We start from the raw sequence: 19,799 nt of genomic DNA on the forward strand, positions 1-19,799 counted from the left end.
CTCATGTGTGCTAGGTAAGCATTTTACCACTGAGCCACACCCCAGTCCCCAGATTAAAATATTTTAAAACTCATATTTATAAATAGTCAAAATTTTTTGGTACTGAGGATGGAACTCAAGGGTGCTTAACCACTAAGCCACATCTCCAGCCCTTTTTATTTTTTGAGACAGGATCTCGCTGAGTTGCTTAGGGTCTTGCTAAGTTGCTGAACTCACAATCCTCCTGCCTCAGCCTCCCCAGTCGCTGGGATTATAGGTGTGTGCCACCATGCCCAGCTAAATAGTCAAATTTTTAAAAATATGAACAAGACTGAAAAGAAATTAGGCAAAAATGCTCTACCTTGAGGGTATAACTGCTTTGTGGTAAGATCTCAGTATTTGAGAATTCTTCTTAAAGTTCCCCTGTGTACTCAAGTACCAGTTGGAGCAAGAACTAAGGAAAAACTAAGTTCAAGGGTCTGGCTCACAACCCACCCCAACTGCAGCAGACTTATCTGCCATTGGCTGTGCTTGGCCCAGGAAAGGCCATTCTCCCACATGGACTGGCCCTTGGCATTTCAGAGGTCCTGGCTCCCTTATTTTTTGGAATTTTCCCTTCTCAGACCCCCAGCTCCTCAAAGACTGCCCTTTTCTCTTTACTTCCTACTGCTGCTTTGACTCCATTAGACCCTGAACTCCTGAAAGAAAAGGAAGAACCTACTTTTCCATGGGCTGAGAAGGCTCAGTGCCAAGAGACCACGGTCAGTCCCTCAAGACTCACTTATGAAACTCCTGGTCTTGGGAGGAATGGAGCTTGGGACAAATACCAGCTTGCACTGCCCCTCTCCAATTCAGTTATTAATAATTTTATAAGGGGAGTGAGTGGGTAGGCCACTGTTTCAGCAAGACTGGAACAGGAATAGCTTGTCTGCTAATGCACATATCGCGCCTCCCTGCCAGAAGGCCCACCCCATGGAGCACAGGAGAGCCCAGAATAGAAAGCTCTCTTCAGCTGAATCTGGGAGCTTGCCTCACATGTCTGCAGGGCATGGGACAACTGCCAATATTAGCTTCCCAGACTAGCTTTGGTAACCCAACCCTTTGTCTTAGTAATTACTGAATCCAAATAGGCCTTTTTTTTTTTTTTTTTTTTTTTTAGTTGTTAATGAACCTTTGTTTATTTATTTATATGCAGTGCTCAGAATTGAACCCAGTGCCTCCCATGTGCTAGGCAAGTGCTCTACCACGGAGCCACAACCCCAGCCCCCCAAACAGGCTTTATAGTAAGGGTTGCGAACGACAGGATTTTCAAATCTGGGAATCACAGATTCATATAAGGTCAGCATTTTGTATTTGTCTTTTTATCTTTAAAAAAATTTTTAGACTTTTTTTTAGTTGTCAATGGATCTTTATATAATTATTTTTTTAAAATTTTTAAATGCAGTGCTGAAAATCTAACCCAGTGCCTCACACATGCTAGGCAAGCGCTCTACCACTGAGCCACAACCCCAGCGCCCGTCTTTTTAATATTTTATGTGCTGGGGACTGAACCCAGCGGCACTCTATGACTGAGCTACACTCCCAGCCTATTTCATTTTCTATTTTGAGACAGGGTCTTTCTAAGTTGCTTAGGGCCTCCCAAGTTGCCGAGGCTGACCTCTAACTTGCAATCCTCCTGCCTCTGCCTGGGATCACAGGCATGAGCCACTGCATCTGACTTTGTCTTTTAATTTTTTTTATTTTTATTTTTGCAAATTTTAAAAATAACATTTTTTTAATGTCTTTTGTATCTGGCTTTGTGTCTGTTTAGTTTTTTTTTTTTTTTTTTTTTTTTGGTACCAGGAATCTAACCTAGGAGGGTCTTATCACTGAGCCATATTCCCAGCCCTTTTTATTTTTTAATTTTGAGACAGGGTCTCACTAAATTGCTGAGGGTCTGAATAAATTGCCGAGGCTGTCCTCAAACTTGTGATCCTCCTGCCTCAGCCTCCTGAGTTGCTGGGATTACAGGCCAGGGCCCACCATACCCAGCTCTGGTTTAGATTTTTAAATTTTGTGCGCAAGGGTGTTTAGAAGAAATGAATCAATGAAGTAAAAAAAATTTGAACAGTCTTGTGTTAGTCAGCTTTTTGTCACTATGACCAAAAGACCAGACAAGAACAATTTGGAGGAGGCTCACAATTTAGCTCACAGTTTCAGAAGGTGAGTCCACGGTCAGCTGATTCCATGGCTCTGGGCGGAGATGAGGCAAAAACACCACAGCGGGAAGCGCGATGGAGGAGCACTGCTCTGCGCATGGCAGCCCGGGAGCAGAGAGTTAAAGGAGCCAGAGACAAAGTATAATCCCCAAGGGCGAGCTCAGGCCATGCTCAACCTGCCTACAGTTACCACCCAGTAATTTATTCAAATCATTAATCCATCAAGTGGATTAATTCACTGATGAGGTTACAGCTCTCAAAATCTAATCATTTAGCCTCTGCATTGCCTAACATGAACTTTTCAGGGGACACCTCATATCCAAACCCCATCAAGTCCCAAAGGATAAAAATAACTAATCATCTTCTCCTCCACTTTTGTTTTCTGTTGCTATAACAAAATAGTTGAAACTGGATAGTTCATTAAAATAATAGTTTATTTGGCTTATGGTTCTGTAGGCTGCCAAATCCAAGAGTATGGCACTAGCACATACTGGGCATCTAGGGAGGGCTTTTCTTTTGTTTAGATACACGTGACAGTAAGAGTGTATTTTGACATATCATACACACATGGAATATAACCTCTTCTAATTAGGATCCCATTCTCGTAGTTGTGAATGATGTGGAATTTCACTGGTGGTGTATTCGTATATGAACATACGAAAGTTGTCAGATTCATTCTACTGTCTTTTCTATTCCTATACCCACCTCCCATCCCTTCATTCCCTTTTGCCTAATTCACTGAACTTCTATTCTTCACTCCCCCCACCCCGTGAGGGCTTTCTTGCTGCATCATTAATGGCAGAGGGCATCACATCACATGGCAGAGGAAGAGGATCTGTCTCTCTTCCTACATAGACAATAATGCCATCATGTGGTGCCCCACCTTCATGACCTCATGTAATCCTTATTACTTCCCAAAGGGCCCCAACTCCAAGTCCATTAATGTGAATATAAGAAATAAATTTCCAACCCATGAATTTTGGGGAGACACATGGGAACCACAGCATCCCCTCTGATTCCTTCCCCAGAAGTAATCACCATTCCACTTTTGTTAGACTTTTAAAGAAATGGAGAAGTATATAGCACTATGAATAAATACACGCACGCTAACACACATATATGCATATTCTAGTCACACTGCGCTTCACTTTGCTTTCTTGATTTAATATGTTCTTAAGTCTGATTTACTTGGAACTCACAATAAGCCTACGTATGTGCTGCTGTAAGGCCCCCAAAAAGGAAACCCCAACTCTGTCCCATGGATGGATGGCAACCCCAATCAACCGCAGGAGGCGTCACTTGATGCAAACCGCAAGAGGTGTTTATTCCAGCGCGCTGGGACCCAACTCCAGGAGTCGAGTCCCTAGCAGAAAATCTTGTAGGTTTATAAAGGCAGAAACCACACATCGGGAGGGGTCGCACATGAAAGGGGGAAAAGGGGGAACAAAGCTGCCAGGAAATTTCAAAGGGGGTCTGGTTTGCTGACAACATGTTTCACAATGTTTTACAACAGGCTGTAGATTCTGGTCAATAGTTTCTGGTAATCCTACTGTTTGAGCACTATCTGGCTATCAGGCTCAATTTACTCTTTTACTCTCTGTTTGGGAACAGAGAACAGCTTTAAGGGCTTTGTTCCCATTACTGGGAGGGAAACCTTAGGGAGTTGAGATAAAACAGACAGCTTAAAAAAATGTCCATTCTTTCACTGCAACTGATTTAACCACTCCTCTCTCGGTGGATTTAGGTTTATTTATAGTCTTTTGCTAAAGCGAAGGATGAACTGAAAGTCACAGCGCCCTTAGCTTGTGGTGGTGACACAAGCCAGGACGAGTGCTCCACCGCTGAGCCTCATCCCCAGCCCCGACACTGGTCCTTTTAAATTGGAAGGCTCCTGAGATTTAGGACGGTAATCCGGACACCTGGACCGTCCTAGTTTTGTCCTAAAACTAGTACTTCTTCCCAAGTAAATTCCACTCTCGTGCCTCTGTTTGCCCTAAATCATCGGTGTGAATTTAAGCATTTCCTCCCCGGTGGAGGAAAAGCTTCTCCAGGTTCTCAGTCCCTGCAACTCAAAGTTCGGGTTGACAGTCGATCTGACCAATCAGCGTGTGGTGGGTGAGCAAGGAGGCCCTTCTGAACGCGCATGCGCACCGGTCTTCTTCCGAAGATGGGCGGCTTCCGTATCTTGGGCCGATCCGCGGGTGGCTGGTGGAGGGGCCTGGGGGCCCACGCACCGCCCAGGGACGCAGGCTATAGCACCAAGACCGGGTGATTAAGCTCCCCCACCTTCGTGTTGGAGGAAGGTTACAACAGGGGGAGGAGGAATGTACAGAATAAGGATTTACGTACATTGTAGGTTCTAATCCTGGTTCTGCTGTGTGACCCTAAGCCAGTTCCTGGGCCTCTCTGAACCACAGATCCTTTGGCTGTTAAGTGGAAGTTAAAAGTCGAAACTCAGTTTTCAGAAAACTCAACTCGGGCATTTTGAGGCGTTTGGAGACTGCAGGAAGAGGTGGGTGGAGTTAGAAATGGGATGTATTTCGCCGAACCAGTGATTCCCCTGTTGCTTCTCCCACCTCTTCCAGGCATCATCTGCAACCACAAGGCTCCAGTAAACGGTCGGGTGTCCCCCGGGACCAGCCCTTCCCTGGGGTGCTGCAGCTAAAGACCCTCAGCAGGGAGGAGCTGGTTGGTGTGCTGAGGGAAGCCGTGGTGGACAAGAAAGGTGAGGGCTGGAGGGACAGCTGTACAGGGACCCAGGAACGGAGCCTGCCACTCCTGAGCCAGCCTCTGGGGTGTTGGCTCTCCACTGCAGCCCTGCAATCAAATCCTTTTCTGTTTCCTACCGGCAGCATAAACTGCGACTAGCCACATAATCTCTCTGAGCCTCAGCATTATGGGGATAGTGTTGGGGGTATAAATAACCACAGTCTTGCCAGTAGTAGGCAATCAGTAACAAAAGTTGTTGTAATAATAAATTGTTTATTGATTGTCAAAATACAAGCTTTGGAGTCACATGTATCTAGATTCGGTAAGCAATTTGCCCTGTGGCTTTTGAAAAATAACCCAATTTCCCTGAACCTTCGATGAGTTGTTCATGTCCTCAGCTATGTACTGAATGTGTGCCAAACCACTGTCCTGGGTGTGCTCTACAGTGTTGTGAGAGAAGTGGTTCCTATCCCCAGGGAGCCTACTTCTAGTGGGAGAAATGGCTTAATCAGCAAATAAGTAAGTTGCTATTGATCAGTGCTATGAAGGAACTGAAACACAGCGTTATCACGCCTGTAATCCCAGAGACTCAGGAGGCTGAGGCAGGAAAATCACAAGTTGGACAATTTAGCAAGACCTTAGGTCAAAATTAAAAAATAACAAGGAATGGGGATGAAGCTCAGTGGTAAAGTGCCCCTGGGCTCAATCCTCAGTACAAAAACAAAAAAGAAAGCTGGGTGTGGTAGCACACTCTGCCTGTGATCCCAATGGCTCAGGAGGCTGAGATAGGAGGATCCAGCCTCAGGAACAGCGAGGTGTGAAGCAACTCAGTGAAACCCTGTCACCAAATAAAAAATACAAAAATGGGCTGGGGATGTGGCTCAGTGGTTGAGTGTCCCTGAGTTCAATCCTCATACCAAAATGAATAAATGAATGAATGAGTGAATGAGTGGATGAATGAATGAATGACAACCCAATAATAATAAAGGGGAGTGCTGGGGATAAGGCTCAGAAGTAAAGAAAGTGCTTCTGGGTTCTATCCCCAGTACTACAAAAAATATTCAGGATATTATGATAGCAAGGAAGTGGGTGGGGGACACAGTACATTGGGAATTTGCACCTCTCTTTTATAACACTTGAGCCAGGATGATATGGAGTCAGGCCTGTGAAAATCTGGGGCAAAGGAAACAGCAAGTGCAAAGGCCCTGAGGTGGCAGGGAATTTGGCTTTATGCCAAGAATAGGAAGTTCAGTTTGGAGTGAGGTTGATAACTCCTGTCTGAGAGTTCTTGTGGTGTCCCATGCTAAGATAAATGGGAAAGTGCTTTGTAAATTCTTAAGTGCTGCATAAAGATTGACCATTGCTTTTGCTGCTGTTTTTGCAATGTACATTTCAGGACCCCTGCTGACACTGAACAAACCCCAGGGTCTGCCAGTGACAGGTAATGAGCAGGGGGTGTGGGCAGGAAATGCAGTAAAAGGGGGTTCCATGTGCCTGAGAGAGGGAATATGAATAGAAGGGGATGGTGGAACTCAGCTTTGGCTTCTGGCAGCAATTTGTACTTTTCCCTCTTATTTTCCAGGGAAACCGGGAGAGCTTACATTGCTCTCGGTGCTGCCTGAACTGAACCAGTCCCTGGGACTCAGTGAACAGGATCTTCATGTTGTCCAAGCAGCTGGGAAGTAAGTTATACAGGTGGGGGATTTAATTATTTGACAGATAATATATATATAAAATTCCAGGTAGGGCACCAGGCATTTGGTAGCCACTTAGCGATTGGTGCTTATTGTTGATAACTGGCTCTGAGCTCCCTGGGAGCAAGAGCAAAATGAGAAACACAGTAAGCTACCTAAGTCTTGCTGTTCAACAAGGAGAGATCTTACCTGTTTATCAGGAGGTCGGGGTGATAGTCTTGACATTTCTTTTTGCCCTTAAGTATGTCATTGTTCCTTGATAGGGTCTCCTTTTTCGTGAATGAGCCCAAGGTAACTTTTCTGATTTGTCCTGTTCTTATAGGGAGGCCTCTGGGCTTGTACTTCTCTCTAGTTGTCCCCAGACAGCAAGCCGCCTCCAGAAGTTCTTCATCCACTCAAGGAAAGCCCAGAGACCCACAGCCACCTACTGGTGAGAGTGAGGGGAGGCTTCCAGGGCAGTGGAGAGGTCCCAGCAAGCCACTCTGTGACCCTCTCCTACCACCATTCACAGTGCCATCACGGATGGGATCCCAGCTACTTCTGAGGGGAAGATCCAGGCAGCACTGAAGCTGGAATGCTCTGATGGTGTCAATCTTGTGAGTCAGGGTTTGACAGGGAAGAGGAGTCCCAGGTACAGACTGGGGTAGCTGGCTCCCTTGTCCCCTAACATGAATGACCACCTCCTGTACTATGAGCCTGGCCTGAGTCTGTTAGGAGCGGGCTGTAGCTCCCAGGCGTGTGTGAAGCTTGCTCATTTTTGGCTGACACCACAGGTAGTACCAGTGAAGTCCCCATCCCGAAAGGACATCTTGGAAGGGGTTAGAAGGACTCACAGCTACTTCCGTGTGATGGCCACAGGCTCAGGCTGTGCCCTGGTCCAGCTGCAGCCACTGACAGGTAGGTTTGGAGCCTCAGCCAGCCTTTAGAACTGTACTTGGATCTGGGAGGCAGGGGGTGGGAGGAAGAGGATGATTCCATAGCAGCCTGGGGGGCATTTGAGGAACCAAGGGTATAAGTGACCACTCCAGTGTCACTCTCCACAGCTGAGCATCCCAGCAGGAAAGAGTAGTCCTTATTGACACTAGATGCAGCCATCCAGGGTTGAGCCTCACAGGCCAGGCACATTGCCAGCTGATGGTCCTGAGCTGCTCCTGTGCCCTGCCCTGGAGGCAGAGGCTACCTCACTGCCTCCTTGTGACCTGAGAATGGGGTGGTGTTTCCCCAGAGGGGAGCAGGGGGCAGCATTGGATGGAATGAAGAGGAACTGCCTACCCATCTCTCCCATCTCTGTCACCCAGCGTTCCCTGATCAGCTGCAGGTGCACATGATGCTGCAGCTCTGCCCTCTGCTTGGGGACCACACCTATTCTGCTCGCGTGGGCACTGTCCTGGGTCAGCGCTTTCTGTTTTCAGCCCAGAGCACCAAGCCCCAAAGACAGGTACCCAAGCTCTTACTTCCTTCCAGGGTTGAGGGTGGCCAGCATCTCCAGATACTAGCTATGCAGCTTGGGACTGGAAGGCAGCCTCTTGGCTTCCAGGGTTGTCTATACCGCTGTCTTGCTGTGTGGCTTACATACCCTCTTTCTTGGGCTTCATTCTGCCCCTTTGTTTAGTAAGGGAGTTGGCGTGGCTGATTTCTCAAAGCCTTTCTAAGTCTGCCATTCACAGGTTGTGTATATGAGGGCACCTCTACCAACTCTAACAAGTAATTCTTATGTACAGTGATCTAATGCTTATATTAAGTCCTTTTCATGGTAGTGGGTGTGGAGTGGGCTTTGTTCCAGGCAGTCTCTCAGGGGCCCAGGCTGTTGGTAATCCAGCCAGATGATGACGTGTAGGTTCATATGGATGAGGATTTTATGGGCCAGGTCTGGATGTGGCATGTGTGCTTCCACTCATACTCCGCTGGCTAGAGCTCAGTCACATGGCCTTACCACACTGCATGAGTTGTTGCAGAAAGGAATGTATTTTAGCTGTGCGCTCAGGAGAAAACTGGTTTGGTGGACCCCCAAACTAGTGTGAGAATGTGTATGCATGTGTGTCTTTGTGCAGAGAAAAAATAATCATAGCTGCCGGCCAGGAGGGGATGGGGAGAGCAGGAGGGAGGAAGTGCTCACTTCACAATTGGTTAGAGCTGGTGCTTAGCTGGTGGGAATGTAGGTGGCTTAGTGCTCACTCACTCCTCCCCAGGTCCTGGATGAAGCCCTCCTCAGATGCCTGCACCTGACTCCCTCCCAGGCTTCCCAGCTGCCCTTACACCTCCACTTGCACAGTCTTCTCCTCCCAGGCCCAAGGCCCAGGGACACCCCCATGGAGCTTCTGGCACCCCTGCCCCCTTATTTCTCCAGGACCCTTCAGTACCTGGGGCTCTGCCAACATAGGCCTCTCTTCTTGACCCCCCAGCTGGAGAGCAGAGGGCAGTGAGGGGAGGGGGCCTATGACCAGCCAGGTCCAAAGAGAATGAGGTCAGTGTTCAACATGGTAAAGGACATGTTTTAGGGTCCTGGGCTCTGTGGTCAGGCAAACCTGGCTAGGCCTCTTGCTTGCTGTGTGGTGTTGGGCAAATGATTTCTCTCTGGACTTGATATAATAAAAGTTCCTACCTCATGGTCTGGGTTTGAGGATTTGTTGAGAAAGTAAATGTTTACTGTGGACCATGCTTTCTACTGATCTGAATATATGGTCTTTTTATTTGGCAGTTTCTATTGTGAACCTGACTAGAAAGAGATGTTAGATTTTTAAAAATTGTGGCCAAAAAAAAAAAAAATAATAATAATAATTTACCATCTTAACCATTTCTCTCTCTTTTGAGTTGAGGTTTTGCTATGTTGCTCAGGCTGGCCTCAAGTGATCCTGCCTCAACCTCCCTAAGTAATTGTGTACTTAATGTATTATATAACAAAAAAAGTTTTCATCTTCCAAAGTGAAACTTCATACCCACTGGACACTAACATCATTTTCCCTGCTCCCAGTCCCTGGAAGCCACCATTATACTTTCTATGAAATATCTCCATCTAAGTGGAGATATTAGATCTTTTACTTTAAAAAATTGTGAAGCTGGGTATGGTGGCACACACCTATAATCCCAGAGGTTTGGGAGGCTGAGGCAGGAGGATTGATTGCAAGTTCAAGGCCAGCCTTAGCTATTTATCGATGTCCTAAGTGACTGAGACCCTGTCTCAAAATTTAAAAAAAAAAAAAATAGATTAAAAGGACTGAGGATGTGACTCATTGGTTAAGCACCGCTGGTTCCATCCCCAGTACCAAATAAATAAATAAATAAACAATAAAATAAAAAATTTTGAAATAGCTGGGATCAGTGGCACTTGCCTGTAATCCCAGTGACCTGAGGGTAGAGAATCATAAATTCCAGGCCTGGGGACCTTAGCAAGACCCTATTTCAAAATAAAAATAAAACAGGCTGTAAATATATGTAGCTCAGTGGTAAAGTATCCCTGGGTTCAATCCCCAGTACCAAAAAAAAAAAACAAAAAAAAAAACGTGATATAGGGCCTGAGAGTGTAGCTCAGTGTAGAGCCTGTGCTTAGCATGTACGAGGCCTGGGTTCTATCCTTAGTGTCCCCACACAAAAATTTTTTAAGTATATCAAATATATTGGTGTGATTTAAAGACTGATGATAAAATGATACCCATATAAACCTCAGTTGGGGCACAAAATAGAAACTCCCTTTCCTTTCTGCAGAGTAACAATTCCAAACCCTGACCCCACTTTAGAATCCTCCCCCAACAGGAAGCTTAATCCCAGGACTCCCCATGATTTGCAGCTCAAAGGTTCTGGTTTACTTGGCTTGGCATGGAGATCCTGACAACAGTACTTGTTTATTTTTGCAGTGCTAGGGATTAAACCCAGGGCTTCCTCACATATGCTAAGCACACACACTACCACTGAGCTATACTCCCAAGCCATCAGTCTTTTTAAAAAAGATCCCAAAGGTGTTCTGTTTAGTCTAGGTTAGAATCTACTACCCTAACTTGGCAGGATTCTTTCCTTGCTTTTCTTTTTAAGTTTTACCACATGCTTAAGTATTCCTAAACAATACTCTTCATTTTGCCTCCCCCCAACTTTGATACTGGGGATTGATCCCAGAGGTACTTTACCAATGAGATATCCCTAATCCTTTTTTGTTTTCAAACAGTCTCACGAAGTTGCCAAGGCTGTCCTCTAACTTGTGGTCTTCCTGCCTCCTGAGCTTCTTGGATGACTGGTGTGCTCTACCATGCCCTACATTTTTGCCTGTTTTTGAAGTTTCCATAAAAGGGCTCATGCTGCTAGGTATGGTGATGCACACCTGTAATCCCAGTGATTTGGGAGGCTGAGATGTGAGGATTACAAGTTTGAGAACAGCCTCAGCAACTTAGAGGGGCCCTAAGCAACTTAGCGAGATTTTGCCTCAAAATAAAAAGGGCTGGTGTCTTAGTCAGTTTTTTCGTTGCTGTGACTAAAAGGATCTGATCAGAACAATTTTTTTAAAACTCTTATTTGTTTATTTATTTATTGTTTCATGTGGTGCTGGGGGTTGAACCCAGTGCCTCACACTTGCCAGGCAAGTGCTCTACCACTGAGCCACATCCCCTGCCCTGATCAGAACAATTTTAGGAGGAAAGGTTATTTGAGGGCTCACAGTTTCAGAGGTCTTAGTCCAAGAAGGCCAGCTCCATTCCTTGGGGCTCCGGGTGAGGCTGAACATCGTGGCAGGAGAGTGTGACAGAGGGAAACAGCTCACACTGTGATCAGAAAGCAGAGTTTCCACTTTCCAGATACAAAATATATACCCAAAGCCACGCCCCAATTCCAGTCTCCTCCAGCCACACCCTACAATTTCTGTTACCACTCCAGTTACCACACAGTTAATCCCTATAAGGAGATTAAATCACCAATTGGGTTAAGGCTCTTACAACCCAGTCATCTCTCCTCTGAACCTTCTTGTCTCATATCCAAACCATAACAGCTGGGGATGTGGCTCAGTGGGTAAGCGCCCCTGGGTTCAATCCTCAGTACCAAAAACAAACAAAAAAGGACTCAGGCTGTGTGTATTCTTTTGCAACCTGCTGTTGCTCCACGTTGTGACCTGCACTTGTGTTGTGTGGCATGTAGCTGGAATTCCAGAGTTTGAACAGACCACAATTACCCATTCTACCAGTAATCGGACAGTTATATCTTTTGGCTGTCACCACAAAGCTGCTGTGAACCTGATTGCACTCATTTCCTGGATTAGGGAGGAGAGAATTTCTGGGTCAGAGTATTTGTGTCTTCAGCTTGACTAGTGTCAAGAGCTGCCTAGAGCTGCCCTAACGAATTACCACAGAACAACAGAAGTGAACTTTCTCCTTTTGGGAGACCAGAAATCCTAAACCAGGGTTGTCAGCCCTTTAAGGGCTCTAGGGGAGAACACTTGTAGATTCTTCTGTGGCTTCCAGTATACTGTACCAATTTGTCTCTTTTTGTGTGTGTGCTGGTGATTGAACCCAGGGCCTTACACATGCTAGGCAAGTGTTCTACCACTGAGCTACATCCCCAGCCTTTCTTTAAAATTCTGAGACAGAGTATCACTCAGTTGCCCAGGCAGACCTTATACTTGTAATCCTCTTGCCTTAGCTTCCCAAGTAGCTGGGGTTACAAGCAGCCACCACCACACCCAGTTTCACATGGCCATCAAAGGAGTTAAAAATATAACACCCTGGGCCAGGTGCAGTGGCGCATGCCTATAATCCCAGCTACTTGGGAGACTGAGGCAAGAAGATTCCCAAGTTCAAGGCCAACTTAGTGATACCTTGTGTCAAGATAAAAAATAAGAAGGGCCTTCATCTTATAGAAGAAAAAGTAGGTCCAAATCTTCAACATGTCAGCTTAGGATCAGACTACCTTAACAGGACTCTCATAGCACAAGAAATAAAAGCCAGAATCAATAACTGGGATAGATTCAAACTATAAAGCTTTCTCTCAGCAAAGGAAACTATCAGCAATGTGAAGAGAGAACCTACAGAGTGGGAGAAAATCTTTTCCACTCATACTTCAGATAGAGCACTAATCTCCAGAATATATAAAGAACTTAAAAAACTCTACACCAAGAATACAACTAATCCAATCAACAAATGGGCTAAGGAAATGAACAGACACTTCACAGAAGAAGATGTACAAGCAATCAACAGATATATGAAAAAATGTTCAACATCTTTAGTAATAAGAGAAATGCAAATCAGGTTGGGGATATAGCTCAGTTGGTAGAGTGTTTGCCTCGCAAGCACAAGGGCCTGGGTTCAATCCCCAGTACCACAAAAAAAAAAAAGAGAGAGAGAGAAATGCAAATCAAAACTACCCTAAGATTCCATCTCACCCCAATTAGAATGGTGATTATCAACAATACAAGCAACAATAGGTGTTGGCGAGGACGTGGGGAGAAAGGTACACCCATACATTGCTGGTAGGGTTGCAAATTAGCGCAGCCACTCTGGAAAGCAGTGTGGAGATTCCTCAGAAAGCTTGGAATGGAACCACCATTTGACCCAGCTATCCCACTTCTTGGCCTATACCCAAAGGACTTAAAATCAGCATACTACAGAGATACAGCCACATCAATGTTCATAGCTGCTCAGTTCACAATAGCCAGATCGTGGAACCAACCTAGATGGTCCTTCAATTGATAAATGGATAAAGTAACTGTGATATATATATATATATATATCACATATATAGGTTTCCCTAGCCTCATAACCCCCATATATATATAATGGAATATTACTCAGCCATAAATAATAATAAAAATTATGGCATTTGCAGGCAAATGGATGAAGTTGGAGAATATCATGCTAAGTGAGATAAGCCAATCTCAAAAAACCAAAGGACGAATGATCTCGCTGATAAGCGGATGATGACACATAATGGGGGGTGGGAGGGGGGACTGTATAGAGGGAAAAGAGGGTGGGAGGGGTGGGGGGGAAGGAGAAAATAACAGGATGAATCAAACACCATTACCCTTTGTAAATGTACAAACATGTATCCCATTTGTTTATAATAAAAATAAAAAATAAGAAGGGCTGGGGATGTAGCTCAGTGGTAAACTCTGGGTTCAATCCCCAGTACTGAGAGGGAAAAGGGAAGGGGAAAAAACAACAACAACAACAGGGGCTGGAGTTGTGGCTCAGTGGTAGAGTGCTTGCCTAGCATGTGTGAGGCACTGGGTTCGGTTCTCAGCACCACATATAAAGAAATGAGTAAAAAATAAAGGCCTATCAACATCTAAAAAAATTAACAAAATGAAAAAAACAAACAAACAAACAAACAAACAAAAAACACCCTGGCATATTGACTAAGTGAAACTTGAAAGGCAGTACTATGAAATCACTTTAGGGCTGGACATGTAGCTCAGTGGCAGAGTGCTTACATAGCATACTGGGTTCCATCCCTAGTGTGCAAAAAAAGAAAAAACATTACTTTGACCTTTGTGCAGCTTCTTAAAAACAGATGTGACTGAATTCCCATTAGAAATATATAGCATCCCTACTTATAACCAAGAAGTCAAAACCAAAAGAATTCTGTAAAGACCTTATTAAAATAACTCCAGTGCTGGGGATGTAGCTCAATGGTAAGAGTGCCTGTTTAGGATGTATGATGCCCTGAGTTCCATCCCAAGCATGGCCAATAAATAAATAACTCCTGTCTTTTAAGCCTCCCTGCATAATTTAGTAGCTTTTTCACAACTATTCTTTGTCTGAGCCAGTAACTGACTCTAACTGCCTTTTTGGGTCTTCATTTATGAGGGCTCCCATGCCAAGTCCTGTTAATATAGCTTATGTAATTTAATTCTCAGATCCAGTCAGGACCTAAGAAAATGGAAGTGGAGTTTTTTTATCTCCTGTCATCTTTTCTGATTCTTACAAAGATGTTTATTGTTGGGCTTAGGGACCACTCACATAATCTGGGGTGATTTCATCTCAAGATCATCAATTACAAAACTCCTTACCTGCTTAAGGACATACATGCAGGTGACCGGAGACATATCTTTTAGGGGGCTGCCATTCAACCCACTACAACTAGGAGACATCAGATTTTTCCACATGGGCGTGTTTTGTTGGATATCTCATTTTAGCTGACATTGGCTCCTTGCTGATAAAGGGACAGACCCATAGCCTATGAAGAAGGCTGGGGTTTCAGCAAGGTCTACCCTTTCCCCTGTGTTGTGTAATAAGTGTCCCTGTGCCCACTGTATGTCATTCTGCCATCCCAGCTCAACCTCTGGGGTTGGGGTAGGGACTCAAAGTTGTCAGCAGTTCTGGTAATGTGTCCCTGACTTTTCACTGCCACGTGATCTTGGCCAAGCCACATCTCCATTTTCAGACTGTTTCTTCATACGTATAAGTGAAGGCTCTCTCCTGACCCCCACCTAAAGATCAGAGATACCAGGGAAGTATCTGAACAGAAAGCTCCGTTTCTGTCACTAGGTAGGAATTGAGGCTGCTGTTAGCTCTTGCTCTGGGCTGTGGGGTAGAGGCTTCACTCCACCTGTTCTTCACCCAACAACAGCGGTGGAGCCAAAGCCTACCATACTTCATTTGCTCCTCTTTATTTGGTACTGGATCCAGGACAGAGGCAGTGGGGAACAGAGCAGGGTTTCCCTAGCCTCATAACCCCCATGCTCCCCAGCTTCTGGAAGGTATCAGTAAGGGGCAGGGATATAGGGAGGCTCAGCCTCTTCACGGGGTATGTCTCAGCCTTGGGTTTGTCGCAGAGTCTTGCCTTGAACTTGCCTTTGGCCTTGACCTTCCTATGGGTGCTGGGAAGAGTTCCGACTTCAAGGGTCTGAGGCCACAAGGCCTTGCCAGGTTGGGGACCTCGAAGGTGCTTGGGAGCAACAGCCTCGGTGTGAAAGGAGGGGAGAAAGGGAGAGATGATCAGGAATCTGTATAGGAAGGGGTCTCTAGGGGGATAAGCCCTTCCCTTGGGTCCCTGGGCAGGCTGAGAGCTGCCCTCTGCCTGTGCCCTCCAGCCTGACCCCAGTGCTCAGCACTGTTCACCAGGGTATGAGTCACAGATCCAGGCCCACCTTTCTTGGCTTCGGGATGCTGGGTGCCATCTTGAGGTCAGAGTCAGGTGGAACGGAAATCGTAACCTTGGCCGTAGGTAGAGTCATCAGGGCCTTGCCTGTGGCCGATAGGGCCTTAGAGCCCACCAGTTTGCTGGGCTGCATTCTGAGGACGCGCCCCTGGGGTTGGAGCACATAGGGAGAAGGCAGCCGGGCCTTGGCGTGGAGGCTGGGGAAGTGGTAAGGGGCTGTGGGAGCAAGGGAAGCTATGAGGGCCTGGGGAGAACCCAAGGCTGACCAGCTGCCCTGCTGCCCCACAGGGTATGTGCAGAGGGTGGGGAGGACAGGGTGGGATGAGGGCAATGGAACCCTCCCGGTTCTTCCTCCAGAGGCAATGGGAAGAATGCAGGGTTTGGAGTCCAACAGACCTGGGTCTGCATCCCAGCTCTGCCCCTTCTGAGCTGTGCAACCTCAGGCAACTTCCTTAAACTTTCTGCTACCTCGGCTGGAAAATGGGGACAACAGCACCTATCTCACTAGGTTGTTGTGAAGACTAAAGGAGCTGGTTAGGTAGTGGTAGTGAACAGTTAAGTGTCTACTTTTTTCTACAAAGGCCACTCTGCATGGAAGCAAAGGCAGAATACGCCTGTGGCAAAAGCTTGGACTCTGGGGACAGAGCACTCTGGGACTGAGTCTGGACAGGGTGACTACTCTGGAGAGGACAATGTTTACTTGGCTGTATATTATAAAAGATTATTTTGTGAGGAGTAGCTTTTCCCTGCTATGGTGGGAGGGCAAATCCAAGTGGTTGAGAGGGGCTTAGAGAACAGAAGAAATCACCTTGGGATACTGGGGTGGTTAGGGGAATGCTGTTACCCAGGGATTGGGGTCATCCTCATACTCAATGGCAATCTGTTCAAGGGATGGGACTGTCTGCTCCCACTAACACAGGTCATGGTAAAAATGCAGCCCATTTTTGGGGGAGGGTCCCACTTGTGGAGGTTGGGGCAGACCAGGGCTATGGCACTTTTTGCCTTGCCTTTCTTCCCCTTCCCAGGGATTGAGGTGGTAGCAGTAGAGTCTGGCTTCTCAATGTGTCCCAGGCTCCTGGCCCCAGCAACTTTCCTAGAAGCTGACCTGTGGGTTGGGGTCCCCAAGTCCTTGCCTTCCCCAGAGCCTTGCTGGGTCAGCAGGTGAGGGAGTGATGGGTGGACCCCCATCCGCCTATGACACAGTGCCATGGGCTTCTTGATGGTGGAACCCTCCACCAGGAGCCGGATACCCACATACTGGGGCACCTCCACGGCAGGCTGTGGGCAAGAAGAAGAGACAAGGCCTGCTCAGTGGTGTTGGAATCCTTGTGGAATCCTTGCAGCAGGGCAGAGATGGATAGAATTCATCTCTGAAGCACCTAGACATGTAGAATGAACAATAAAATTAGAAATTTGCCATTTTGCAACTCAAATAGGTAAGAATCAAAACTGAGCTGAGAAACAGGAAGCCCACCTTTGTCCTCTTAAGAGATCTACTACCTAGAGGAATCTAGAGTCATAGAACCCCAGGGATTGGTAACCCAGAAGAGGAGAGGAATTCCAGCCATGTCTCCACACACCTGCACACCCACTGCTCTCAGGCTGCTCCCAGTCATGCGGAATATGTGTGGTTCTGTTCTACAAGTCACTGCCAATGGATAGCTTACTGATCTGAGATGATCAGAGTCCTCAGAGAGAATTTGAGTTATGACACCTACACAACATGTTTGGATCCTGCCTGGAACCTTATGTGAGCCCAAGTCATGAGGGAGCAGAAACTAAGAGCCTTAGAGAAGGCAGAGCATGCCTGGTATGGTTATATGCACCTATAGTCGCAGCTACTCAGGAGGCAGGGGCAGGAGAATCATGAGTTCAAGGCCAATTTGGGTAACTCAGCCAAACCCTGTCAAGAAAGAAAGAAGGGAAAGAAGGGAAGGAAGGGAAGGAAAGGAAGGGAAGGAAGGGAGGGAGGGAGGAAGGAAGGAAGGAAGGAAGGAAGGAAGGAAGGAAGGAAGGAAGGAAGGGCCATTCTAACTGGGTACAGTGGCACATGCCTGTCATTGCAGTGACTTAAGAGGCTACAGTAGAAGGATCACAAGTTCAAGGTCAGCTAAGGGTCTTGCTAAGTTGCTTGGGGCCTTGCTAAATTGCTAAGACTGGCTTTGAATTCACAATCTTCCTGCCTCAGCCTCCTGAGCCACTGGGATTACAGGCATGTACCTCCATGCCTGGCAGAAACCTCATTTAATAAATGCAGACTGAACATTAAAATTAGAAATCAACCATTTTGCAATGCTAACAAAATAGGTAAGAATCAAAACTGGATATCAAAACAAGTAGAAAGGATGACAGGAAAATGGGTAATTTGCAGACAGCCAAAGTACCATCTTACAAAGTGCTATGTTTGGATATGTTTTGAGTGTCCCCCAAGGGTTTATGTCTTGAAATATCATGGCCATAGTGAGTTATTAAGGGGGGGGCACTTAATCTGACTGTGGTGTTTAGAGGTCAGGCCTTTGGGAGGTGATTAGGATTTAAAGTCATCAGGGTAGAGTCTGCATGATTGAATCCTGGTGGTACAAGGACACATGTGCAGGTCTCTCTGTTTCCCTGTTTCCGTCTCTCTCTCTTGCTCTTTTTTTTTTTTTTTTTTTTTTGGTACTAGGATTGAACCCAGAGATTCTCTACCACTAAGCTACATCCCCGTCCCTTTTTAAAATTATTTATTTATTTATGGTACTGGGGATTGAACCCAGACAATTTACCACTGAGCCACATCCCTAACCTTTTTTTTTAATATAGATTGTTTTAGTTGTAGGTGGACACAGTACCTTCATTTTATTTTATTTTTTATGTGGTGCTGAGGATCGAACCCAGGGCCCCACATGTGGTAGGTGAGCACTGTACCACTGAGCCACAACTCTAGCCCCCCAACCCTCTTTTAAAATTTTTTTTTTTTTTTTTTTTTTTTTGTAGTTGTAGATGGACGGCATACCTTGTTTATTTTCATGTGATGCTAAGGATCAAACCCAGTGCCTCCTACATGCTAGGCAAGCACTTTACCACTGATCTACAACCCCAGCCTCCCAACCCTTTTTAGTTCTTTTTTTATTTTGAGACGGGGTCTCACTAAGTTGCTTAGAGCCTAAGTTGCTGAGGTTGGCCTTGAATTTGGATCCTCCGGCCTCATGCTGCTGAGTTTCTGGATTATAGGTATGTGCTACTGCACCAGGCTCTCTCCTTTTTTCTTTTCTTTTTTCTTTTTCTTTTTCTTTTTTTCGTGTGTGTGTGTGTGGTGTTGGGGATGGAACCAAGGACCTTGTGCCTGGTAGGCAAGTGCTCTATCACTGAGCTACGTTCTAGTGCTTCCCTATCTCTTGACACGTGATGCCTTATACCACCTTGGGACCCTGCCAACAAGAAGACCAGAAGAAGCAAATGTGGCTTCTTAATCTTGCACTTCTAGAACTGTGAGCACAAATGAACCTTTTTTCTTTATAATTTTTCCAGTGTGTGATATTGTTATTATCAACAGAAAATTGACTAATACATAAAATAATTAATAAGGAGAGGAAGCAGCTTCTAAAGCAGAGACCTGGTAGCCACCACCTTAACCCATGATCAAATTCAGCATCACTAATCAATCATGAGACACTCTGACAGCAGTTTCCTTGTGATGTCACAAGAGGTACCCAGCATCACCTCTGATGGTATTTTTGCCAAAAATGTTTTACTTGAACCTCATCAAGCTGTTTGACCCAACTTCTAGCTTTCAGGACATCCAGATAACAGAAGACCAAGTTAAACAACACCATGGGGAAACAATCAGATAAATCCAGAATGTAGGACAGTTCTACAAAACAACCAGCCTGGTCCCTTCAAAAGATCAAAATGATGGCAGGTGGGGGGAAGCAGTGGAGTTGTCCTAGATTAAAAGAGATTAAAGAGACAAAACCACCAGTACAGGGTGTGCTTACACACTGGCCTAAAAAACAAATCAAATCAGTAATAAAAGACATTTGGAGCCAGGTGCAGTGGCACATGCCTGTAATCCCAGAGAGATTGAGGCAGGTCATATGATCAGCAGCTTCCCTCTCTACAGCCAAACCTTGAAAGAAGCAGAATTCTAGTCAGAAGGTCCTTAATT

The 19,799-nt window shown here is 45.8% G+C and overlaps 2 protein-coding genes across 17 annotated transcripts in view; one reads left to right on the top strand and one right to left on the bottom strand.

The window, feature by feature from the left end:
- The first annotated feature begins 4,305 nt into the window (after positions 1–4,305).
- RPUSD3 (RNA pseudouridine synthase D3) lies at positions 4,306–9,203 on the top strand. The gene is made up of 9 exons (XM_079122603.1): positions 4,306–4,445; positions 4,763–4,902; positions 6,283–6,327; positions 6,469–6,568; positions 6,903–7,010; positions 7,092–7,176; positions 7,354–7,477; positions 7,879–8,018; positions 8,770–9,203. The coding sequence occupies exons 1-9, from the start codon at positions 4,321–4,323 to the stop codon at positions 9,001–9,003; spliced, it is 1,101 nt and encodes a 366-aa protein (XP_078978729.1). The 5' UTR covers positions 4,306–4,320; the 3' UTR covers positions 9,004–9,203.
- A 173-nt stretch (positions 9,204–9,376) lies between these two features.
- The window catches only part of LOC306650551 (tubulin monoglycylase TTLL3-like), a 28,696-nt gene continuing 18,273 nt past the window's right edge, over positions 9,377–19,799 (bottom strand). For 2 of the 16 annotated variants that reach the window (XM_079122593.1, XM_079122586.1), the window contains 3 exons: positions 16,786–16,930; positions 15,642–15,868; positions 15,146–15,454 (listed from right to left, as the gene is read on the bottom strand). In XM_079122593.1, the coding sequence (XP_078978719.1) occupies positions 15,161–15,454; positions 15,642–15,868; positions 16,786–16,930 (666 nt within the window). In that variant the 3' untranslated portion in view covers positions 15,146–15,160. The other 14 variants (XM_079122597.1, XM_079122595.1, XR_013760958.1 and 11 more) reach the window with 12 other exon arrangements.

Source organism: Sciurus vulgaris (genome assembly GCF_902686455.1).
Source record: "Sciurus vulgaris genome assembly, chromosome: 19".
Taxonomy (NCBI): domain Eukaryota; kingdom Metazoa; phylum Chordata; class Mammalia; order Rodentia; family Sciuridae; genus Sciurus; species Sciurus vulgaris.

Coding starts and splice junctions, on each gene's coding strand:
- RPUSD3 (XM_079122603.1), top strand. CDS start 4,321: ATGCGCACCGGTCTTCTTCCGAAGATGGGCGGCTTCCGTATCTTGGGC. Junction 6,328..6,468: donor CCAGGGTCTGCCAGTGACAG/GTAATGAGCAGG, acceptor CTTATTTTCCAG/GGAAACCGGGAGAGCTTACA. Junction 7,011..7,091: donor AGACCCACAGCCACCTACTG/GTGAGAGTGAGG, acceptor CACCATTCACAG/TGCCATCACGGATGGGATCC.